The 15,155-nt window shown below is 39.3% G+C and overlaps 1 protein-coding gene across 5 annotated transcripts in view; it reads right to left on the bottom strand.

Annotated features, from left to right (window-relative positions):
- Window positions 1–15,155, bottom strand: part of ANKRD12 (ankyrin repeat domain 12) — a 50,118-nt gene that overhangs the window by 2,289 nt on the left and 32,674 nt on the right. For all 5 annotated transcript variants that reach the window (XM_053396520.1, XM_053396519.1, XM_053396522.1 and 2 more), the window contains 7 exons: window positions 14,375–14,575; window positions 13,178–13,320; window positions 9,445–9,592; window positions 3,856–8,453; window positions 2,724–2,822; window positions 2,036–2,179; window positions 489–584 (listed from right to left, as the gene is read on the bottom strand). In XM_053396520.1, coding sequence (XP_053252495.1) covers window positions 489–584; window positions 2,036–2,179; window positions 2,724–2,822; window positions 3,856–8,453; window positions 9,445–9,592; window positions 13,178–13,320; window positions 14,375–14,575 — 5,429 coding nt within the window. The remainder of the gene's footprint in view (window positions 1–488; window positions 585–2,035; window positions 2,180–2,723; window positions 2,823–3,855; window positions 8,454–9,444; window positions 9,593–13,177; window positions 13,321–14,374; window positions 14,576–15,155) is intronic.

The following is a 15,155-nucleotide window of genomic DNA, read 5'->3' as shown; positions in this document are numbered from 1 at the left end:
ACAGAGAAAGCTGCTTTAGGATTCCCTCAACAAGGGCGGTCTTTTTGCTATTGTGGATCCTTAAATTCAGAGGAAAACAAAACATGCTTCCATTTCGCTGAGAGCACTACGATTAAGTGTATGTAAATTGCTCTGGATTGTGCGCTGGATACACTAAGAATATCCTCCTGACACCTTGATATACATGAAGTCTACCCACTGAGTACTGGCTTCCTCATTCAGTGCAATAGTAAGGCAGTTCCACAAATAAAATTGACACGTTTGTGATCCCTGCAAATTCCCTGAACTGAGAAACCCATGGAGGCAGGAACTCAGGTGTTGTTCTATTCCATACATGTGAGCAACTTAATGAATTAAGACATGTATTATCTATTTTCACCTGAATTTGCTATGACACAAAGAATGTGAAGGAGACCACATGCTAGATGGTTTATTGCAGCTTTCTAGTGAAAGATCTTTTTTGGAAAAGGTCCAATAAAAGCACATACCTTTAATTTGTCGAATTTATCATCCACGTCCTGTAACCATGACATAAACTGTCGTGCATTAAATCGATCTCTAACTGATGTTTTGCTGTCATCGGTCTGGAAATCAAATGTATTAGAAATTACAGACAATGTTAATTATATAGTAATTTATTCCCGTGCTAAAAATGGTAGACCCATATTTTTAAAATGTTAAGAATGATGAAAAATAGTAGTTTGGATCCAAATGTGACCTTGTCTCCTTTAGGTGCAGAGATGGGGAACCTGTGGCCCACCAGATGTTGAAACTACAACTCCCTCCATCTCTGACCATTGGACATACTGGCTGAGGCTGATGGGAGTTAGCTACACCTGGAGGTCCACAGGTTTGCTGTTTTTGCACTAGCAGAAGGCCTCTTCCAGCCAGGCTGTTACTGACCTAGTGGGGAGAGTGAAAAAAGTGATTCTCCCATGAGCCGGATTAAATCTGTTTACATAAGACTTTACACAAACTCTTTCAACATTTTTAAAACGTTAAAAGTGAACAACTTTCTTCTCTGCAAACCATGCTAATTTGTCTTCAGCATCCAGCATCCAGTTCTTCTATATAAGAATTCTAGCCTAATGTTTCCCACTAATTTAACTAGGCATGACATTAGCCAAATAGAGTAATTTCTCCTCAGCAGATTCCTTTTTAATTGGTTTTACAATGGGTACCTTCCAAATGTCCAGCAAGGAAGATAATTTTAGGAACAAGTTGCTAGAAGTTCAGACAATTCAACGAACAATTTCATATGTGAATTCTTAAAGAACTCTAGTAGTATGCTGTCTGAATCAGCAACTTTTAAAATTAGAATTAAATTTAAATACCGTATTGGCCCAAATATATGCTGCACCCACATATAAACCACACCCTTAAAATTCAAGGCTTATTTGCAGGTGTGGCCACCAAGCCAGTGCTGACGCTTGGTGCCCCACTCCCCAAGCCGGTGCCAGCCGCCCCCGTTCAGGGCGGTAATGCCAGTAGGCGGGCACACAGCACACTCAGAGCCGAGCGCTGGCACCGGCTTGGGGAGCTGGGTGCCCACCTACCAGCTGGTTGGTGGTGCGTGCACTCCCTAGCTGTGTGTGGGGGGAGTGGTGCGCCCGCCTCCCAGCTTGTTGGCAGTGCATGCGTTCCCTAGCTGGCTGACCTGCGCACGCTCCCCCCCCAACCAGCTGGGAGGCAGGCGTGCCAATCCCCCCCCACCAGCTGGGAGGCGGGCATGCCGCTTCCCCCCACTGCCAACCAAGCTGGGAGGCGGATGCTGCTCCCCCCACTCCCGCTGTCAAGCAGCTAAGGAGCGCATGTGCTTCCCAGCCACTTTCAGCAGCATATGGTAAAAAGTCACGAATATAAGCCTCACTTTAACCTTTCAGGGTCTGAAATTGGGGAAAAGTGCAGCTTATATTCGGGCCAATATAGTAAAACTTTTTCATGTTAACTTTATTAGACTTAGTTTGAAAAAGTAACTTCAGCTATGGGTTTATTTCCAAACCAAACCCTAAAAGCAGTCTTTTTAAAAATTTACCTGGCTGTCCATAGGCACATTATACACTTCAGCATCCAGCAGTACTGTGCATGCACTGAATGGTAAAGTCTGATTAGCTAAAGTTCTTGCTGCTCGATAATGGACACGCAATACTTCTTGCTCATTGGAAACAATAAGCTTTTCCTAGTTAAACAAGAAAATAATAATCAGAGTATTAAAACACAAAATTTCATTAAAAAACTATTTGATCATTGTTTTTCCTTTTCTGAAGTACACTTTCAAGATTTTTGAAATGCAATATTTCTATTAATTTTCTCTATTAATTCATACCAATAAACATGCACATTTACAGAGATTTCATACAGAAAATTCTATGAGACTTGGCTTAGAAATCTAAGTAAAACTTTCAAAACTTCCCGGTAAGAGTGGCTTCTTATATGAATTTCTTAGCATACAAATTTGCACACAATGTAAACTCTCCTTTTCTTTAAGGGAATTCCCAGGTATATATAGGTTCTGACTGGAGATGCAAGTTTTTAACAACTTCCTAACAATCTACATATTGTGCTTAAATCTTAATATGTAACAGTTTTTCTTCATTCTAATCCTTTCTCTTTAAAACGATAAAACTTTTAAAAGACTTGCCCATCTTTATACAGTCATCAGTCTACTGGGTGAAAATAAATGAATAAATAAACACTATCAGCCAAGATTTTATGGCACTTACCCTCTCAATACTGTGCTGCAAACGAAGTTTCATCCTTACAACTTCTTGTTGTCTAAACAGTTCTTTAAGTGGATCTGACAGTGAAGGAGGTGGTGTGATCTGTGAAAAAATTGTTCATGCAATATCATTTATATACAATACTGTATACATAAGCAAGAGCCATAACATAGTCAACTGTAGGAAAAAATTATGGTGCTTAAAATGTCACTGAATGCACATATTTGTATCACAAATACAGAATTAAATATATGAAGTTTACTGTGTTAACATGAAACATTGTTTGAAGAATCTTCATATATATGAAAGCAGCACATCAAGCAGATGCCAAGTCAATGGACTGCATTCATATGTAACGCTAAAGCATGGCATAGGACAAGTCTGTGTGAGCCTTGTCTATTTTTCCCTGGCACAGCTTGCAAGGAATTTGAAAGCTTGTTTCTCTTTCAGATTGACTTCTGAACCAGACAAACTGCAGTTAGTTTTAACAACTGTTTACAAAAACAAAGCCAATTTCAAATTGTAGTTTAAGAAGCTGGCTTACTTGAGTAAACCGTGGTTCATAATAACAGTTAATCTACAGTTTAAGGCTCAGATGTAATGTTTAAACAGAAGTGGAAGCTTCCAAACTCCTTCAGCTTCTGACAGCATTATCTGTCTTCTCCAAAAATCTGGCTAACAAGTCCTCCTAGCAACTTTCCAGTTGCATAAACACTGGAGCTAAAAGGGCAATGTAAAGTTATCTTGTAAAAAATGTGGAATGCAAACTATGCTACTCATGAGTATTTTCTTGGCCCTTTTGGCATCAGCTGGTTGCATCAAAAATACTTATTTGTTTTGCATTTAATAAGAAGGTAGAAAACAGCAGCATAGCTATTCTCCTTACGCAAAAACATCCCCTTTCTCATTTAGTTTATGCAGAAAGTAAAATATACTATTGTTATGGGATGGGGACAGGGGGTGGCAAGGAGCATGCAGAACTATCAAGCAAAAAGTAACATGGTTGCAGCATGCTCCTACTATGCAGAATAGAAATCTGGTTCCATTAGCTTACACTGGAATGAACTGAACAGTTTAAGAGATTGCTGAGAGTATATAATTCACTCTATTAAAACTTAAATACCCAGTTACTTACAGTTGGAATGCATATCTTGCTCAAAGGGTTGCCATCTAAGAGGTATGATCCATTGAAGGTCACATATTCATCGTAATACTGAGGCGCTTGAGGAATAACACTACACAGCAATTTACGCTTTTCTTCTATTTTCTTTCTTATGTGCAAATATTCGAAGTATGGATTTGCTCTCTCTGAACTGTATGGCTGGATCTCTTCTAGTTTGAGAGAGTCTACAATAGCTGCCAGAGACTGGTGAATTTTTTCTTTAGCTTGCATTAATGAGGGATTCGCTTGCACAGGCTGAGGAACACGTGACAGCTTTCTTTTCCGAGGATGATGCGCCTGAGCATCATCTTCCTCAGTCAGTCTTATCCTTCCTTTTATAGAGGAAGATGATTCAGAATCTCTTTCTGATATCTGAGGACAACCAGTAAGATTTTGCTTACTTTGATTAGCAAGCATATTTGCTCTGTTCCTTGTGATTCTTTGAGGAACTTCATACTGTTCTCCTTTATGGTCTTCTATTGCTTCTTCCAATTCTGACTTAACACTCGCACTGTACTTATGCACTTCATGTCCAGTTAATTGTGAATGGCTTTCCAAACAAGGTGAAAGGCACTGTTGCAAGTTTTCTTCCACTGAACTGTTTTCCATGCTGTCTATATTAAAAAGTTTTCTGTTATATTCATTAGCAATTCCTTTCAGCGCTCTGCCATTTAGATCCTGTAGATCTATTTCATTTTTATTACTTGTCATATGGGATGAATACAGGTAATCAGAATGGTCTTTTTCACCTGCAATCTGAATATCAATCATGCTGCTATCTAGCTCATCGACTTGTGATGTCTTATAAATGAGCTTACTGACTACAGAACTTGCATTAGGGTGTAAACGAGGATCATTTGCAATAAAATCCTTTTCAAAATGTTGTGAAATCTCTTTAGTGAAGCTTTCAGGATACACAGTGATTAGCACATCCGACTTTTTATTGTTTGATGGAAAGAAAGTTTTTTCTATCTTCTTTTTACTGTTTGTATCTACATCTAAGATTGAATTGGTAGCTTGAATGGCACTTTGTTGGTGTTTAACAACCAGAGACTCTTGGCTGCTAATATCTGGTATAGAATGCTTTGACATATAGACTGCATCTGTGATTGGCTGAGACGAACAAGAAGACTGGGGAGAGAAAACAGCTGCAGATTCCGGTGATGTAAAATTTGCTATGTTTTCAGCATGATGAAGAAAAGGTTCAGAATTTTTCTGTTCTTTCAAGATTTTATTTTCAGAATTGTGTATGGCTGGGACAGTTGCTGCATCTTGCTCAAAGCCAGGAAAATTTGAACAGATGCACTCACTGCTCAATGAGTTCAATCTATCCAAAGGTACATCCCATGGTTTACTTGATGGAGTCGTATTATTCTGGCTGCAATGCTCCAAAGGTGTATGACTTTCTCCTGATGGGTTTGTCAGAGTAGCATTTTTAACGGCATCTGATGTAATATGCTTGTTGCTAGCAGATCTAGTTGGAGATGATGCAGAACTGGAATGCATGCTTGACATACCATTTTGGGAATCCTTCTCCAGCAAATTACAGCATAGTGATTCATGTTTAGGAGAAGGGCAACTATGACTCTGAACTGAAAGCAACGCACTGTGATTATTTTCTTCTGACACTCGGGGCTGCTTTGCATTTTCACAAACAACAGATGGCATACTACACCTTCGAACTTCTACAACCGGCCTGCACTCATTTATAATAAGTTTAACATCCTCAACAGATGCTGATCTCACATAAGCTGGTGGAAACCTGTTTGGAAAAGGTGCTTTATTGCGCTCCGGCAACTCTGATAAACTATCAGTCTCATGATGAGCAGGTGATTTGGCACTAGGTAAAAATGGTGAATGTGAAAAAGACATTTGAGAATCAGATCCTTCAAGCATGAAGTCTGAATCATATTCAGTTATTGGTCTTGGAGGAGTCACTGTTGTATGGCAAGAATCCTCCGAACTAGCCACTGAAAGCATGGACACTGATCTGGATGTTAGCCCTGTCTTTTCACTTTCTGATCTGGGAGATCTACTTAAGCTGTTGTCCTGTAGCAGTGACAGTTTCCCACCAGCTGCTAAATTCTTTATGTCAACAGACTGCGATCTACAACTTGTAGCATCTTTCGGCTGCTTATCCTTCACACAAGTATCTGACAACTCAGAGCTTTTTGAACGAATCAGCTCTTTAGTTTTTGATTCAGTAAGCGGATGTTTTGTTTTGTCCTTATCTTTTATTTTGTTAAGTTCTGAACAGGATCGATTCTTCAATCTTTCTTTTTCTTTCTGTTTTATTTTTTCTTTGTGTTTTCTATGCCATTGTTCAATTTCCAGATCTTTAAGACTAAGCATTCTTTCAAAGCTTGTCTGCATCAAATCATCATTCAATAATCTCTTTTCTTTAGGCCGACTGTCTTTAGGTGCTGATGTTGGTTTTGACTTAAGCTTTTCAGTTTCAGGTTTTAGCTTAAGTACGCTGTTTGGCTGTATTTTATCTTTATGTTTGTCACGCTCTTTATATCTATCTATATCTTTATCTTTTTTATCTTTCTCTCTTCCATCTGGAGTTTTCAGTAATTCATCTTTTGGTTTCTCTTTCAAGGACAAGGTTTTTTCAATGCTACATTTCTTCTCTTCTGGAACATGCTTTATAGTTGCAACTGTTGAACTATCCCGATCTCTCGGTTTTTCTTTTTTCTCAGCTTCCTTTTCTTTTTTACCCTTTTCAATTTTTGAATAGTCAGCTTCCTTTTCAGAAACCTTGGATTTTCTCTCAATTCCAGGCTTTTCTTTGCATTCTGACAAGTATCTATCACTTTTTTCTTTGTCATGCTTTTTATCAAGTTTTTCTTTGATTTTTTCTCTGTCATCAAGCTTTTTAATAGTATTTATGCTTTTTAATTTGTCATTTTCTTTATGAGATTTTTCTGTTTGCTGAAAATATGATTTTTCTTTTTCTTTTGTCTTTTCTACATTTTCAATGGGGTCTGATCTTTCTTTTTCTGACTTATGTTCACATTTTATTTTTTTCTCTCTGTCTAAATGTTTTCTTTCTACTTTTTCAGTAGCAGAATTCCGCTTCTCCAGCTTTTCTCTATGTTCCTTTGTGGGTTTTTCCTGTTTCTCAAGGTCTGTTTCTTTCTCTACCAAAGATACATTAGTAGCTAAATCCCTACCACCTAAACAAAACAATTCTGTTTCTTTATCAATGAACATGTCTTTTTCTTCCTTTGTATCTCTTGCTTTTTCCTCCTTGTCACTTTCTTTTTTATTTTTCTCTCTCTCCTTTTCCTCTCTAAAATTTCTATCTTTTTGAAAGTTTTTCTCTTTCACATATTTGTCTTCTTTCATCAGAACTTTTTCCAGCTTAGATTTTCTCTCAGAGGTTTGAGATTCATGGTCCAAACTTGATATATCCTCTGCTTCATCACTTTTAAAAAAGTTCTCTTTCCAAAACTCTCTATCAAACTCAATATTCCTTTGGGCCTCCTTAGAACTCTCTCGATGCTTGTTCTTTTCCTTTTCTCCATCCGGCTCCTTTTTGTGCTTATCCTTTTCTTTATGTTTCAGTTTATGCTTCTTAAGTGCTTTCCCCTCCTTATCTACTTTTTTCAAGGTACATTCAGAAATTTCAAAGGATGAGCTATTGTGTTGTTCCTCCTTAAGTTTAGGAGTGGATTTTTCACCAAATTCAGAAATAAATTCTTTCTGATGTTTACTTTTGTCTTTGTGCTTGTAGGATTTGCCACTGGAGCTTTCCAGTACAAACTCAGAGTCTGTATTATGATCATACTGCACTAATTCAGATTGTGATGTTACATCAGACCCTCCTGGAGATAAACATGTTTTAACATTTTCTTGTTTAAGTGGAGTTGACTGCTTTTCAATTAATCCACATGGGTGCTTGGGGGATCTGCCTGCAGTAATATGGAGTAAGGGCAAAGAAGAATCCTCTTTTGAGTTAAAAGATTTTCGAAAATTCTCTTCTTCTCTGCTTTTGTCTAAAGATTCTAATACAGAAGCACCCAGGTTTAGCACTCTGGAATTCTCTTTTTCAAGTTTTAATTGTTGGTTCTCTTTATTTTTGCTTTGATTTTTTAGTTTTCTTTTAACTTTTCCTTTCTGTTTATATTCACTAAAAGCATATTCTTTTTTAATCTTTGCATCAGAATTTGAAGTTTCTGTGACAGAACACGGAGAAGAGATTATCTTTTTGTCCTGAAGAATGTCTTCATCTGAACTTTCAGAACTTGAATATAAGACTCTGGAAGGCTTCTGTTTCTTATTTTTAAATGATTTTGGAAATGTTACCTTTTCCTGTTTAAGAAATAGGTTACTCTGTTCTATTTCAGATTCATCCTCTTTTCTCAGATCTTTCCTAGGTATATGTCTGTCATCAATCATTTTCTTAACTTCATCTTCATCATCATCTTTAAACTCATATTCATCAAGAGCAGATGAAAATGATGCCTTATTGGGAATGTGCTTGCTGTCTAGAGACTCTTTCTCTGTCTCAGAATCCATAGTCCCATCTATACTGGAAGGATTTACAGACGGTGTCTCTTCAAGATCTAGAAAAGAAAATGAAAAGAGTCAACAAATATATTCATTTATTTACTATTCATGACAGTGAATATTACTTTTAAAATGACCTGTATGTTACATGTGTTTTATCTCTTTTTAACCATCTTTTAAATGTTTTCTGGCACTGGATCCCACAGTTTAACTACATACTGTGTGAAGAAGTGCAAAAAAGTTCATTACAAGTAAAGGCTTTGGGGTGGGTGTTCAGGTGTTGCTGTTGTCTCTTGGGGTTTCTTGTCAAGCTGTGTAGATAGCAGTTGAAATATATATAGGAAATCACACACTTTTACAGAGTGGACAGATCACCTCTACAATAGCTCATTTTATTTGACATGTAAAATAACTTTTCCAAAGAGCAGCGATTTTATACATACATATATATATATATATATATATATATATATATATATAATTAGTCTATATATAAAATATATAATTTTATATATTATATATATATATAATTAGTCTTCTATGAAACTCTATTTTTAAAACCTGGAAAACTACAAAAAACTTGCTGGTTAAATCCCAAAGGGCTTGGCAAGTTTTTAGTTTGTGTCTACCTGGCCCATGTGAAGGACATCCAAATGTTAATTGGAAGTGTGCAGGGAAGGAATAAATATGCTTTATTCGAAAACACACCCAGCTATTGTTATGGGGGGCCCATAAGAGATGAACAGTGTAATCCTGTGCATATCTAATCAGATGTAAGCCCCATTTAGTGCAATGTGAGGATCAATCAGCAAAATGATTCATCAAAACTAAGCTGATGACAAAGTTGTAGGAGATAATTTCACAGAACCATGTCTCTGCAAATTACTTTGTCCCGTAAAATTCAGTGGGAGGTCACTGAGAGGTATAACTGTACTTATCTGCAAGGATCCTGTTTTCTGTATATGCACACCAATATGAAAGTCTGTGTATTATCTATACACACTTATGTATAACTATAAAAGTACAATTAAAAGGGTTTTTTCTGACCTGAACAACCATCGTCATCATCAGAAATAGGAACTTCTCTTTTCAGTAACCGCCCTAGTTCTTCTGTATCTGCTACATCAACAGGCCTTTCTCCTTGTTTATTAGCCTGAAATGGATTTCCGCCATGTCGGAGCAGCAATTTCACAATCTGAAACATTAGGTATTTAAGTTTATTAGACATTAATTAACATTAAAAACAGGCCTTGGGAGGTGATTAGATTGTAAACAGACACCTGTTTTTTTAAAGCATCTCACTCTGTAAAATGCTATATACATGGATGACATTATATACCAGTAAGTAAATCAGGGTAGGACAGCAGTGCTGAAATCCACACATAACACACTCCAGAACAGTACACTGATTTATTTTGACTGCTCTAAATCTGTGGATTGGTGCTAAAGATAAAAAAATTAAGCAACACAGGAGATTAAACTCTTGTAACATATTTTACAAAGCAATCTTTTCCTTAAGTTCTGTTGACTGAGAGGCTATAGTATTTGGCAGAAATCAAGATATGACACTGGCATGCCAGTGCTGCTGGCAGAATACCCAAATATGCTGAATGAACAGCTCTGCCAACAAAGATATGCTGATGGAATGGCCAGAACAGGATGGAGTCATGAACAGGACAGAGGTGGATCAAGGGTAGAGGACATTTACACCATGTTCCTTACCATCCCTGTACCTAACTATCTGCTTGGTAGCCATAGGTCACCAGGAATTCTATGGAGAAAAGTTAATGGGCTGGTGGAGAAGGGATGGATTTCAACATTCTTCCTCTGCCAGTCTGCTTTGTTTCTGCTTTTCAGTGCAGGGAAACCCATCCCTCAGCAATATCACTTCTTTGTTAGATACTTAAAAAATAAAAACAGGCCTGCTGAGAAGCTGGTATCCTGAATTTTCATGATGGCCATAGAGATGGGAATTTTCCCATCTCTTGTGACCAGCATGGAAATGCAGACTACAACTGTCGTCACAGGCTGGTAAAAAATGGCAGGCTAAATAACTTGGGCATATTTACACATTGTTCTGTAGTCCTCCAGACTGCTGCCATGTTCATGTTGATACTGGAACTTTATACCAGCCCTAGACCTGGTGCAAAAAATTGCTGTCTCACTGAGGAGTTGTGTGTGTTCTTTAAGCCACCCTTTTATCAATGACTGCCCCTGCCAATCTCACCATGGCAGAACATTGTACTTCAGAACCCAATAACTGTACACCACTGCCAATATATAACACCCACAGAGAGTGGCTACAACTGAAACAGAGTGCATGATATGGGGCAGTATCTCAGAGCTCATGCATAAGTCTTCTTTAAGTCTCTCTATATAAAATGTAAGTAGATCCTGCTGGATTAGGCCAATGGCCCATCTAGTCTAGCATCCTGTTCTCACAGTGGCTGGCCAGCTGCCTGTGGGAAACCCTCATGCAGGATCTGAGCACAAAAGAACTCTCCCCTTTTGTGGTTCCCAGCAACTGGTATTCAAAAGTATTACTGCCTCCAGATATGAAAGCAGAGCATCATAGCATAGGCAGGAGATTGGCTGGTCAAGAGGAGGAGGAGAGTAACTGTCAACAGCCTGTGTTTCTTGGTTTGGGGCACAAGAGGGCAGCATAACCCACTATGCCATAGATCACCACTACTGGAAGAAAAAGAGAACATCATACCAAACTGCTTGTCTCCAGAACACCAATATGAACTTTAGAGATGTGTTACCACTATGCAAACTATGCACACTGCACATTACAAGTGCTTCAGATTCCAGATACAAAACACCCAATATTCTACTCCAACAACTGGGTCTGCCAGGACAAAGCAGCCCATCCAGAAATGCAAGAGAAGGTGGCAGCCATGCTATGAAGTGTAACTGTTATAACTGTCACCCATGTCTTCCTCCCACTTTGTTATATGTGAATAGCATTTCTTGTCTGAATTGTTTTGCTTTAGTACCTCTTACACCTCCCTCCTCAACAGCAGGAAGCAGTGTCTTCCACACACAGAGAAAGCACTCGTCCCTCCCACATGCAGATGATGATGATGAAGAAGAGGAGTTTGGATTTGATATCCTGCTCCATCACTACCCTAAGGAGTCTCAAAGCAGTTAACAATCTCCTTTCCCTTCCTCCCCCACAACAAACACTCTGTGAGGTGAGTGAAGCGGAGAGACTTCAAAGAAGTGTGACTGGCCCAAGGTCACCCAGCAGCTGCATGTGGAGGAGCGGGGAATCGAACCTGGTTCACCAGATTACGAGTCCACTGCTCTTAACCACCACACTACAGATGAGCTCTCTGTTGATGAAGGCCAGGCACTCTGCCCCAAACATTGCCATTACTGGCCAAACATTCATAAGCGTAACATCCCTTGCAAACAGAGTTCTAGTGAAACCCCCCAAAGGGCAAGTATATGCAGTCTCCCCCACTCCTGCTGAGGCATTTACGCTGGCAGAACACTCAAGTGGCATCATTTACTCTTCTCTGTCACTTACAAACACCTATTATGCAACCAGGTTCAGGGTCTATGCTTTCCAGCAGCTACCCACTGCCTCTATGTCCCCACTCCCCAATTTTCTGCTGCTTGCTCCTGGACAGGTGCAGGATCTACCCCACACTCTGTTCTATGGAAACCATGAAGGAGGCCCACCACCTAAGAATGCTCCCTGCTATTTCTCTACAGGGGCTGATAATCTACCAGTTCCAGGCAGGCTTCTGCACCTGGGCAAGCTTCATGATAGACAGTGATGCTACAGGTGCTCCTAACAAAAAGTTAATGCCACAGGAAACACTTCAACTGCTACCATGTTGTCAAGCAGTTGCTGTCAAGCAGAGGCCCCCTTTCTCTCTGCTCACTCAGGTTCCCTTGTTTTGTCAGGCACAGGGATAACTGCTGACACCAGGATGAATGAAGCACTCAGTTGCAGAAATGGAGAGCGGGGTAATGAGGGCTGCTGGGATGCTAAATGAGGAAGAGGGTAGATTGATCATATGAGTTGCAGGGGGTGTGGTGAGCTGGTTGGCTCACCCATGCAGGAGCCAGGCTCTGGGTCCATGCACCACTCTTCCCAATTGGATTGGGTGTTCCCTACCTTTCTTATGGTCAGGATGAGTATTATCTACACTAGCCTGGCAGTGACTATCAAAGGCTTCAGAACAGGGAGCATTCCCAGTTCCATCTGGAGACGCTGGACACTGAACCTGGGACATTCTGCATGCAAAACAGATGCTCTACTCTCCTTCCCTTAAACATAACCCATTTCAACCAGTTAGGACTCCCCCTGTAGCACTGGTGCTACTGGAATCTATAAACTGGTGCTAAATTTGGGGGCAGCGAAGAGACAAATGCACCATGATGTGTCTGATTTCTGTCTGGTGCTGTACGCATTGTGCTGGGATGCAAAGATATGTGTTCAGGGTGTGCCCACATTATTGTGAGTTCACTGGCTCCCTCAGCACATTTCTGGCATACTGGTGTTGTTGCCAGCATAACTTGTTTGAGGGTCTTTCTAGGGTCACTGGGGCACTACGTGTTTTCCCTGCTGTTTTTGAATGTTTTGAGGTCACCCTTTTTCCTTTTGCTCCTAGGCTGAACCAGTATAGGATGCAGTGGCAGTTCCACTGGTGTGCTGGAAGTCCCCCAAGTTAGTGTTTAGAAATCCTCTGTAGATTTTGTTTAGTTAGTTTGGACCACTGTATCTATATGGGGATTGCTTATTTACTGCATGAATGGTACATACTTTTCTATGTCCGCTACTTGCAGAATCATGAAGTGGAGTATCATCATCTAGTCCTTGAGTATTCACATCTGCCCCTGCTGCTATTAAGACCTTAGCAACATCATAATAGCCAGCATTGCAAGCTTCATGGAGAGGTGTCCAACCTATTACAAAAGAAGTCCAAATATGAAGGATGTATGTGTGTATAATTCAAAGATAATGCAGTTTGATTTGTTTTGCAAAGACTGATACACACTTTTAAAATTTTAATAGGAAATCATTCTTTTATTCCTGCAGGTACAACCATTTAAAATGTAGTGTTTTGCTATGTGGTTTGTTAGGTTAATTAAAATTCAAACAACAATGTTTTCAGTTTTGTGAAATATTGGAGTTGACATGTACTAGCTCCAGTCACTGCCCAGTCACTGGCTTTTTTCTTCTCCTCAAGTGAGCAGAATAAACTAGGAAAGTCTTGGTTTCCCTTGAAATCCCAATCAGGGATTTGGCTTTGTCACCTTCTAAGAAGCCAATCTTCAGTTGTGCCTTGTTATTCGTTTGCTGATCTTTTTTGTGAAGGTGCAACAAACCACAATTCCTTGTTTGGACATAAGGGGAAGCCAAGGATTCCAGGTTCAGTTATCCTGCTTGCACCAGGGTAAAAGCAAAGCTGAGCGATCAGGAATTGCCTGCTAACACACTGCTCATTTACAGTAAACCATAATAAGCCAGAAAGTCTGTCTTATTACATGTTAACTTAGCCACTTCCTTTGAAAGTAGAAGTGCCATTTTTAGCTATTGTGGCAAACTGACATTGACAAACCTATCTTCTGAAGTACCGGCACACTAAAAAAATAATATAGTTTACCATCATGAATCAGGAAAACTCACAAGCAAATTTGTAAAGAAGGTGTCCAGAAGCTATAGAAAAAAATCCTCAAATCTCACACTAGAGTAAACATTTCACACTTTGAAATTATACATGATGCTCTTCAAAGGGAATATTAAAATTTGCATGCCACACCGATTACCATGTAAAGAAGCATGTGCCTGTCACTGAACATAAAACAGTAATGCCAAAACCTTCAACTCCTCAGTACAGGCTGTTTGTTCTATAGACCAATAACAAACAGCAAGTTATTCAAGAGTCATTATTTCATATATCCTAATTGTAAGAGAGACCAGAGCGTCTTATATAAACTGATTACTCGTCAAACTTACCTGCAAAATCTTTTACATTCACATTTGCACCTTGACTGATTAACTCTTTAACTTGTTTAATGTCGCCTCTAATGGCTGCAGTATGTAAGGGGGTTTCCCCTCGTTCATTTCTTTTGTTAACTTTGTCTTTTTGTCGTGATGAAGAGCTTGGTGTTTTCTTTTGTGTTGGTGTTGTCTGCAGAGGATGATTTAGACTGGGATCTACAAATTAAAATTCAAGACAAAAAATACTGTAAAAATTTCTGCCATAGTGAATAAAATTTGCTTGACTGAAGTCCTCTTACAATCTCATTTTTTTTCTTGTGGGTGGCAGGCTGTGTGTGTCATGTCATCTGTTAATAATCTATTCAAATGGTGAGGGAAAATCCATTGAAGAAAGGACTAACTGGATCCCAGCATCAGCTCCAAAAGACAGCTAGCAAACTGATTAATTTCCCAGTTAACAAAAACTCTGGACTAGGTGGTTCCCTAGGCCATGATATGTTGCAATAGCTTCATGAAACCTGGAGGTTTTGGTCTTTGATACAACACTTGCATCACAAAAGGGTTGTTCCCACCATCTCCTTATTATCTTGCAGCCGTAACAGGACCTGAAGCCATGTCAATCGGGCTATACATGTATACTGTATCCAGGGAATTATGTAATGTATGTCTACTTTCCCCTATGCCACTGAGCCAATAAACTCCTCCTCCCACAACAAGCTGCTATTAAGTCCTGGGAGAAAAGCTCTTATTGGTTCCCCCCTGGGGCCAATGGCAACTTGGGGGTGGAGTTTTCACA

Source organism: Podarcis raffonei, chromosome 7 (genome assembly GCF_027172205.1).
Source record: "Podarcis raffonei isolate rPodRaf1 chromosome 7, rPodRaf1.pri, whole genome shotgun sequence".
Taxonomy (NCBI): domain Eukaryota; kingdom Metazoa; phylum Chordata; class Lepidosauria; order Squamata; family Lacertidae; genus Podarcis; species Podarcis raffonei.
This window is presented reverse-complemented; position numbering and strand designations above follow the sequence as displayed.